Raw genomic sequence first — 10,651 nt, 5'->3', positions numbered from 1 at the left:
AGTGCACACCATCTTCCAGCTGTTTCCCAGTAGCTTGTTCACCATCACTCCTTTTAATACCAAGCCCATTTTTATGTCCTTTTACCCTAGATGCATGTAAAGGATGGACCTTACTGTCACCTGTAGAAGGTTCCTCCTTTGAAGTATGGCTTCTGCTGGACCTGGGACCAGCTGCTCCCTGGAGTAGCTTACTGCCACATTAATATTCTAGTTGGCCAGTACTCCTAGCACCATGCATGGACCCTCCTTCACTTAACCCATAAAGCTTACATTTAATGGCATTCTTAATCACAGTCTTTTTCTACAGACATCTTGTATTGTACTGTGCCTGCTTACCTGCTGCTTGTACAATATTTAACATTTCAGATACAGTGTCCTCTCTTCCTCCTGGACCTTAATTTGTTGCTGCAGAGCTAGCTTGGCCTCCCTCTCTTCAGCTAGCTGTAGACCCAGTTCATCTAACTGGAGTTGTAGTCTGTGTTTTCCTACTGTAGTAACCCATTGTTCCTCAAGGGTTGCTTTCACCTCTCTCAGCTCTAAGGTTGATAGTTCCAGTTGATGCCTGAGGGATTTATTTATCCAGTTCAACCCCAACTTGTTGAAGCTTTACATTCGAAGTCTAGGCATTCTCCAGACTCTCTGCCATTATGTCTCTCTCAGCCTGGATATCAGCAACCTGCCTCAATAACGTTTGCTTGTCCCGCTCTGTGTTAGTATTGCTTCCAGGTTACATTGCACTATATCGCTTTCCCTTAAAGCCTGATCTCTGGAGCGGATAGCCAATGCTAACTCCTCCTCTTCTAGAAGCATAACTGCCTCCATTTGCTTTAGCTGGGCTTCTGTGGCTTGTAGCTGATCCTTGCAAGATTCCAGTTCAGCCTTTTCTTGGGAATACATGTCTTTTAGGGTTGAATTGGCCTTAAGAAGTTCAGCATTCTCTTTACTGGTTTTAAACAAGACTTGGATTTCATCTTGTAGTTGTTTTATAGTCTCCTGTAGCTTTACCTTTTCTAGACGCTCAACTGCAAGTGTTAAATTCACACTGCTATTCTCAGAAAGGAGCCTGAATACACGCTCTGCGTCCTCTTTACCTTTCTGGGACACCTCCGCTAGACGTTTTTCAACCACCAGCTTTTGTTCCTGCAACTGTTGCATCTCTTGAAGTTTTGCTGACAGGTCAACACAATGTTTTTTCTCTAGAAGCAGCCACTTCATTTTGCAAAGTGAGATTTTCTCCCTCAAGCTGGCCAATAGTTCGGTGCAATTCCTCCTGTAATTGTGCTGCTTGGTTTTTAACCTTTATTAATTCATGTTCTTTTAGCATACACTCATCAGTCAGCTTTTTGTTCTTGCAGATCTGTTTCCCAACATACTCTGACTGCTCAATCACATACTGATTCAGCTCATCTCTGGGCATAGCTTCCACTTTCCTGAGCTTGGGAGTCCATGCCACATTGTTACATTCACCACAACTCAGTTTGTCATAGCAAACATTTAACTCTGTCAGTCTCTTAATTTCATAGGCCCTCTGTTTGATAGCATCATCGTACTTTTGTTTGTTGTAGACAAGCTCTTTCTGTATTTTGTGTTTCTCCTCCTGAAGTTGAAGAACCACCCGTGAAAGACTTCCTCTAGCTCTTGTAAAGTCTCTTTTGTCCCCACGTGCAGCACAATTGCAAGACATAGGTAGCATTCCCACTTTCGTTTCTGCAGCTTTAGTTTATGTGTAACTGCTTTCAGCTGCAAGTTCAAATCAGAGCCTTCACCCTGGTGCAGCCACTTTAAGGATTAAATTTCCTCTTTTAACTCGTGTGCCTCAATACAGGACCCTGCACACTTTATATATGCCTCTTGTGCCAGTTTCAGTGGTTCCACAAATCCACTGCAGGTTGGCTGGCAAGTGAAACATAGAAAGGACATTTTATTTCTGCTTTGCTGTCCTTTTCCCATCTTGCATTAGACTAGCAGTCACTGCAATACACAAATCCAAGAGATTGTACTCCAGGTCTTTAAATCGCTCCCTCTGCAGTATGCAATCAAGTAATTACCAGCAGGCCATAGCGACAAAATGCTTTTCTTTTGCAGGTTTCACAGATATGCAATACTTTTATCCAGCAAAAAAAAACCCTTCACGTCTGGATTATCAATAAGTCGTCACAAACATCAAGGCCATCCTCCATAAGCATATGTGTTTCAGCCAGCAATACACAAGGGCACATAACATGCAACAGTCTTTGCAGAGCGTCCACTCAATCCTCTGCGTTCAGCTGTAATAACTTCTGGCACATCCACTGCAGCTTGGAGCTTCAGGCCACACAACACTGTCTCACGTTTTGGGGTTCCTGGATCCGGTGTACCACTCGTCACTAGCATCCACTCAGTTGTTCACTTGGTTCCTGCTTTCTGCCCACAGACCATAGCAGTGCTTTGCCCGCATTCTCCACCATATGCAACAACCCCTGTAGCATGAGGGCCATAAACGTCACAGTTAGGGGTCTTAAGCACAGTCCTCTAGGGCAATCAGAGTTAGGAACACCAGTTTGTAGCAAAACAGTGCTTTATTTTTAATCGCTCAAACCCCAAAACCAAATCATAAAAAGAAAACCTAGCTCCCAATTGGAGCCCTAACTAAACTATGCTGGTCCAGACTGACCAGCCTAATAACCCACTAACTTGACCTCCCAACCAGACCCAGCTACGCCAGGCTCTGGAAAACCTCCCCCTGACAGCACAAAAAATATCCAGGCAGGTATTGCCTCACTTGGCTCAGGGATGGTCCTCTTGTTCAGGGCCTCTCCTTGCCCTGGGAGCTCAGGGAAAATTCCTCTTCCCCCAACAGTCTCTCTGAATATCAGGCTCCAGGGGTTTTTAATGCCCAGCACCTGTGCCTGACGCCAGCCCCATAGGAATCCCGGACCGGATCCTGCGGACTTCTTGCCTCCTGGGAAATCTGGCATGGAATTTCCACAAAATGGGGAAACTGAGCATTGGCCCACCCTGCTCTCCAATTGCTCCACCCCAGGGACCCATATGATCTGGATAGCACCTGTACCCAAATGCCACACTAAGCATCTCCCTGGGGTTTACACTGTCACACCATGTATTATTAATACTAAATGTTGGACTAAAATGGTATAAAAAAATCTCTGTCCTTGACAAAACAACATACAAATTGTATGGGTGCACAAAAAATGAAAAAAGGAGAATCATGGTTAAGGAAACATAGTTGAATAATTTTGAAAAGCTCTCAGGTTTTTAGGCACAAAATATTCTCTTTGAAGGATCCTGTTCTACATTTTGGAATCTGTGATCTTTTTTATTAAACCTTTAAATTCTTTGGAGTACATTAATTTAGGTTGTACATCCACTAATAAATAGCAGAGTGAGTGTTTAACTAGAGGCAGGATGAACGACCAATAGGTCTTATGCATTGTATATGTTGCTATTATCTGTGTTGCTATTATTGGAAGTACTTGTAGGCTTGTGATTTTTCTTTTTGGTAACCCTATTCAACAGACTAGGGCAGTGCCCAACTTGAACGGCACAAACTGTTCTGGCAGCAGGGAACATAAGTCTGGTGTCAGTAACTTGTAACTATTTCATGGAAACCAAAATTTAGACTTGATGCCCGCTGCCAACTTACAAGGTTGTGTATGGAACACCCATTTCAATTCTGGATACAAGCGGCTTTAATAAGGAAACATAACCCCCAAAGTTTCGGGTGTCTAAAGTGGGACACCTGTGTTGGGGGGTATGGGAGAGCTGGTACCAGAAGACATGGCACCCTGACAAAAGAGTAACCTTGTGGAGCGCACCTTCAAAACGTTGCAAGACATGAATTTGGGAGCTCAGTTGCAGCATTGACCACCATTGATTTTACAGGTCCCTTAGAATCCGGTACTCTTGGCTGGTATTTGCAAAAAGCAGGTAATTAAATAACCCACATTCAGTGGCGCTGATATTATTTATGGGTATACTTAATTGAATAAGTTGGTCGGGAACAATTTTTATAATGCGGATTATAGTACGTCATTATAGTACGTCATCGCCACAATCACTGCAAACAGGGGTACACCATTGTTCTTGGCTGTTTCATGACCCAGACAGTTGGCGTAAAGCCTGTCCTCCACATTTCTGAGCACTTGATCACTTCTACAGCAAATCACATGCGTGGATATTTCAGTGCGCGTTTGTCACTCTCATTGTGAGTTGGAGAGCAATAAAGAACTGTGGGTAAACCAGTGGCGTCGCAACCCGGGTGCAACACCTTACAGGAAGTGACACCACACCAGGCAGGGAACTCTACAATGGTGTAATCGGCCTGGGATCACCCTACCATAGGGCATCCACGTACTCTAGTACTTGACTCCAATGGGTTATTTTTCTAAAGCTTTTTAATTAGTTTAAGTTTGTGGGAAATCTGGTATATGGTGCTAAGTAGAGGTTTAGAAAACTAAGAAAAATTACTATTGAAGAAATACATAAGCAAAAACACGGAAATAGTCCTGGTTAAACGAACCCTTGAGGGAAGAAAAAAAACAAAAACATTTTTGGCCTAGGGTTCTCCCGTTTAACCCCTTCAATCCCCTATAGACGTACCGGGACGTCCAAAAAACGCCTATTAAGAAACCCCTATGGACGTCCCGCTACGTCCAGCCCTTCTTGCAGCGCCAGGGACACATCCCTGCCGCTGCACGGGAGATCAGGCTGTCGTTTGACCTGACTCCCCACTGACAGCAGAAGCCGGCATCGCCGGCTTTCTGCTGTCCGATCTGCTGTAACAGCTTCCGGCATGAAAGCCGGAAAGCTGTTACATTTCAAACTGCTGACGTAACCCGGAAGGTCATCGGAGGACAGGATATCCCCTGCAGAGGATATCCTGTCCTCCGATGAGGCACAGACGCTGCAATCTCTATGCACGTCTGTGAGGACCTGCATAGAGATCACAGTGTGATCGGTGCAGGGGGATCGCGGGGAGGGGAGTGAGAAACCATGTCTCTCACTCCCCCTCCCGTCCTGAAACAGTGAAGGGAAAAAAAAGCTGTTAATTCATTTAAAAAAAAAATCATTAAAATAATAATATAAATAATAAAAAAATAATAATAATGTGAGCTATGATGTCATTGTGACATCACTGGCATGTTCAGGAGGTCCCTAAGAGGACCTCTAACCATTTTTGTGTAAAAAACATATAAAAATGCAAAAAAAAATAAAATATAAAAAAATTAAAAAATATACAAAATAAAAAAAATTATAAAACCTTACATCCCATTGCCCTAGCATAACATCTAGCCAGTATAACCCTCCTGCCCCCGTTCACAACCCCCTAACCCGTTAAACAATAAGCATAAAAATTCTACAAAAAATGTACACGTTATAGTATGCTCCCTGGTGCTGGGAAAGTATGGAAAATCTATATAAATTAGGTATTTCTGAAATCAGGGCACCTGAATTGATAAACTTGGAGGGGATTTTCCATCACTTTACCTAATTTTCTGAGGATTCAGAGGGAAAATGTAAAAAGAAATCTGTTTTTTTTTTCTAATTTTCTCTAGTTTTTACTAAATTTCTCATTCAAAATGTTCAGCTAATCATCCAACTATGGTATCAAAAGAAAGCTCTATCTCTCCTTGAAAAAACAATATATAGTTTACATGGGTACACTATTTACAGGAAAAGAGAATAATCTCTGAACCGACATAGCGCAAAAATGGCAAAATTGCTCCGGGGCTTTGAGGTACCCAAAAACCCCTGGGATTGAAGGGGTTAAAGGTTGCTCCCATACTCTTAGGCCCAAATAAATCTAGCTACAGTAACTACTGAGTCCCCCTCAGACGGTATTGAATGTCCTACGTGCGTGTGGCCACTTTAAGACTGTGAGTTGCCCTTTTAAGATCGGCAGTTGGTGCCGAATTCGAGGCTGTGATGTCATCGTGGAAGTGATTCGGCGGCGGAACGTTTTGTTAAAGATCTTGCTTCATCGTCCTGAGACGAGACCGGATTGGGGTGGATTGGTGATTTATTACCGCCTATAGAAAACTAAATTAGACGGTCCTTTAAAGCAGCGGGAACTCGCCCTTCTTCTCGGTGGGACCTTGGATGTCAGAAGCTTAAGGGGCCCTCCCCTCTAGCTCCTTTAAAGGGCCCCCACGTCTCTTCCTTCTAGAAACCTAAACCGGGAGGTACCATCCCACGTCCCCGGAACCGAACATTCTGGGGCCCCTACAAGTTCTACATGTAAAGAGTCGCTGACAGGTTGTTTCCACCACTGCACTTTTCTGTCGGTAACCCCAATTGAAAGTCTGAGTCCATTGGAAGATTTTTTTCGGATATTGTAGCCGAGATGATGAACCCCGGGATTTCCTTCCTTAACCCCCCGCCGCAACAGCAACAACAACAACCTCAACAACATAAATTTAATTTGCCCATTAAAAAGAATGCCATCACCGACGACTACAAGGTGACCAATCAAGTGCTGGGACTGGGCATCAATGGAAAAGTCCTCGAGATCTTCAGCAAAAAGACTGGGGACAAGTTTGCTCTGAAGGTAGGTAGGAGAACGAACCTGTGACTGGGGGTGGGGAGAAGTCTTCTTACACTAGAGGAGGACAGATGGCTTATGGTGTCAGCTAAGGGTTAATACACAGCTTGCTTTCTTTGTTTTGAGACTTTGCCCTCCCTTTCCCTTTTTGTTTAGAGACTTGATCATCTTCGATCCACCATATGGATGTATATTTATAGGTTTGAACATCACAGCTGCTGGGTTTAAGTAGTTAAAAAAAGGTGATAGGATATACATTCTCCACCCCCCCCCCAATAACCTTGTGCAAGCCTGTTCAGTGTCGAACCGGATAAGGTCACTGAAACAAACCCCAAAACCTAACAATATCCGTGCCAAAAGGGGAAGCCAGGAATTTCCTGCCATCAGCAGTAGACTAAGCTTTATGTTTGAGTATTGGCATTCATTTTGATAATGTTAATATATCTAAATCTACTAGAACGCGTCGGTTAAAGATGCTTGGGTTTATACTCGGTTGTGATTGACATGTTCACGTTTTATGGCATTAGCTGTATTTAAACACCATTTTGGTGTGCGTCTTCTCCTTTCATAATTAATCCAGTAAAATGGAACTTTTCATCTTGGCGCAATTCACTGTTTAGTGAATCGTTCCCCCGCAATTCTTACTTGGACTGTGTAGGTGATAGATTCGAAGTGGATTCAAAGCTAGAGTCCAGTAAGATAATACTGGAAACAATTCTAATATTATATGTTCTTGATCCATTGATGGACTTTTTGACTTGGACAACTATTTAGGCCTCAATTCATGGTAGGCCTACGGTCCATGATAGACGTGTGTCTGTAAACACCTTGTGATTCCCTAAATCCTGGGTTCTCTGGACGCTACATATGTGTATTGCCAATGAAAGTTTACCCGGAGATCTTTAAATGCCCTTGGCCATTGCCAGCATTCGTTGACAGATACAGAATATGGTTGACAGCTGTCTGAGCCAATCGTCATATGTGCTCTTGGAGGAAGTGCCTGTGACACCTGTCATAGATAATATGAGCAGGTGATGCTGGCATTCAACACTACGGATTAAAATGGAACAGTGTCTCTGGGTTTTTGAAGACAACATGCCTTGCTTGTTACATGTACAGTGTTAAAAGTACACCTGTCACATACCCAAATATGGCATTCTACAGCGTAGCATGTGTGACAATCTTGTGAAATACATTAAAATAACATATATCGGGTTTATACCTTCACTCCCTGACTCAATTCTAATTGAGTCAGGCAGCAAAGGTATTTCTAATGTGGCTGAGTCAAACCCAGCAGTTCCAAGTTCATGCTGTTGGCACCCTAGGCTGATCAAAGAAAACAAACAGGGTGCTGGGTTGTATAGCTAGAGCAGGGCTTGACAAATTTGTTGTGAATCTAGGCGCCAGGTAAAAAATTAGGAGCCAGGATTTTTTTAAACTAACAGTTGGTCAGGAGTGATCTGATCATCATAGCCCACTTACTAAAATCACAGCGTTTGACCTGGAAGCACCCTGGACTTTCAGGTCAGTGCTGTTTTGTTTTTTTAACACTTTCAATGCTGATGTTCCATTGGAGCACAGCATTGACTGATATTTAGTCCCCACAAGCTTGTGGGGACAAATGTTAACCCCTGGGATGCCACGAATGTGTCATACACAATTGTGGCATTGAAGGGGTTAACGCTGCACTGTCGCTCTCATGGAGCGATCAGGCAGCAGGGGGGTGTTGGGGCTGGTCTCCACACTCATGGGGAGACCAAAGAACCCTCTCCCCTGTCCCTGAAGCTGCCTCTGGCAGCTGAGACTCAATTGCTGGTCTATAGACCAGCCATTGCAGGGGGGAGTCTCTTTGATGATGACTGTAGGCTTCCATGCCTACAGGAATCATCAAAGGGCTTGTGGGGGGCTCGTTTTTGCTGTTGCTGGTCTGCCTGGGCTTCGAGGCAGACCACCAGCAGCAGAGTCCCGTACAAAACGGGAATTAACCCCTAAATGCCCCGATCGTGGCATTGAAGGGGTTAACGCTGCACTGTCGCTCTCATGGAGCGATCAGGCAGCAGGGGGGTGTTGGGTCAGGTCCCCACACTTGGGTGGGGGCCCAATCAACACACAACCCCCTCCGTGGGAGTGACCTCAGGCTCGGGGGCGGGCTCTGTGTGGCTGTGCTGTCTGCCCAGACTCCTGGGCAGACAGCAGCAGCGCCCCCGTGTGGTGACTCAGCCTCTTACATCCACAATTTTTTCTGGATGTAAGAGGCTGACAAAACCTAGGCCTGGGATTTGTCGAGCCCTGAGCTAGAGGCATTAGTAGCAGAAAGAAAGAGATACTTTACATATCTCGTCACGCCTCATCTAGAGTATTAGCTACAGTTCTGAAGACCCCAATCTCGGACAGGGTATCAGTGTATTTTAAAGAGTTCAGTGGACAGCTACCAAAATGGTAAATTCTTTATAGGATAACGGTTATTAGAGCCAAAATGTTAGAACATGAGACCATAGTCTAAAACTGGAGAGTTGGAGGTTCAGATATAATGTAAGGAAGTTTTAGTTTACCAGGAGGGTGGTAGATAAACGGAACAACCATGAATCAGGTTGAAGAGACTAATGCAGTGAGGAAATGCAGACTTGCATGAGATAGGGATAAAGCTATCCTGATTCTAAGATTGTGGTCTGAGTATTTACATCAGGAAAAATGGGCAGACTGGACGGTCCAAATGGTTGTCATGTTCAATGTACCAGTCAATAAAAAAATAAACCCCTATAAAGGATGGAATAGACTCTGATTTGGATATTCAAGGTTGCATGTCACTTGAGTGTGTGCAACTAAAGATGTTAACCATTTTGTACATGATGGGTGCTTAAATATAATACAAGGTTTTTTTTTTTTCTTCAGAGCATTTGCTCTTATAATCCGACCTCAAATAGAGATCTAACTATAAGACTAAGATTCAGATCCCCTGCAGCGCTGCGGGGAACCTAGATCTTCCTCTCAGGCAGCAGGTGAACGTCTGCGTGATGCGTGCAGACAACCTCTGCTGCTGCCCAGCACTTCCGCTAGGGCTTCTAGCATGACTTTCCGGTGCTCGGTCATAGAAGCCCTAGCGGAAGTGCTGGGCAGCAGCAGAGGTTGTCTGCGTACATCGCGCAGATGTTATCTGGCTGCCCCCACTAGATATCAGGGAGTGCGAAGCACGTGGGACAAGTCTAGGGATGCATTGGTAAGTCTGGGGGGGGGGGCAGAGTGGCAAATTGGGGGTATAAGGCATATCTGGGTCAGAGTGGTATATAGGGAGGTATAAGGATAAGGCATATCTGGGGGGCAGAGTGGCATATAGGGGGTATAAATCCAAAATAAAAAATCAGAGGCTCAGCACTGAAATGGTAAGGTGAGTTTATTTCGCACTGGCGACGTTTCGACACACAGGTCTTTCTCAAGCCTTTCTCACCTTACTATTTGAGTGGTGAGCCTCTGCTTCTTTATTTTGGATTTATTGAAGGACTTGGTGGTACCCTGGCTCGTGCACCATCTCACTATATGTATAGGTGTATAGGGGGTATAAGGCATATCTGGGGGGCACATGTGCCTAACTGGGGGCAGGTTGGCAAGTAAAAACAAGAAATGCATTTTTCTCAATCGTAGTTTTTATGAAATATGAAAAGATAGTTTACATGTACATTACCTTATGTGCTCGATAAGATGACCCCCCAAAATTTTGAATATTAACTTAGGAAAAAAGCCTGAATATGACTACCCTATAAGAAAAAAGTTTTACTAGTAAATATGAATTCACATGTTTTTTCATATTTAATGAAAACTATGATTGAGAAAAATGCATTTTTGGTTTTTATTTCCTAACTTGCCCCAAGTTATGCACATCTGCCCCCCCAGATATACCTTTATACCCCCTTATATGCCACGCTGCCCTCCAGAAATGACTTATACCCCCTATATGCCACTCTGTCCCCCCCGATATGACTTATACAACCCTATATGCCACTCTGCCTCACTGATATTCTTTTTAACCGCCCATATGCCACTCTTACCCTCCCCCAACTTACCAGCGCTTTCCTAGACTTGTCCCCCGTGCTTCAGACGCCTTGGTGTCTAGTG

General features: G+C 44.1%; 1 protein-coding gene across 1 annotated transcript in view; it reads left to right on the top strand.

Moving 5' to 3' along the window:
• The first annotated feature begins 6,343 nt into the window (after positions 1–6,343).
• Positions 6,344–10,651, top strand: part of LOC149287942 (MAP kinase-activated protein kinase 2-like) — a 32,956-nt gene continuing 28,648 nt past the window's right edge. Inside the window, exon 1 of the mRNA XM_089492331.1 lies at positions 6,344–6,547. Coding sequence (XP_089348457.1) covers positions 6,344–6,547 — 204 coding nt within the window. The remainder of the gene's footprint in view (positions 6,548–10,651) is intronic.

This window comes from Sceloporus occidentalis, unplaced genomic scaffold (genome assembly GCF_023333645.1).
Source record: "Sceloporus occidentalis isolate IW3139 unplaced genomic scaffold, rSceOcc1.0.p SCAF_55, whole genome shotgun sequence".
Taxonomy (NCBI): domain Eukaryota; kingdom Metazoa; phylum Chordata; class Lepidosauria; order Squamata; family Phrynosomatidae; genus Sceloporus; species Sceloporus occidentalis.
Note: the sequence above shows the minus strand (reverse complement) of the source record. Positions and strands in the feature narration are given on the sequence as shown.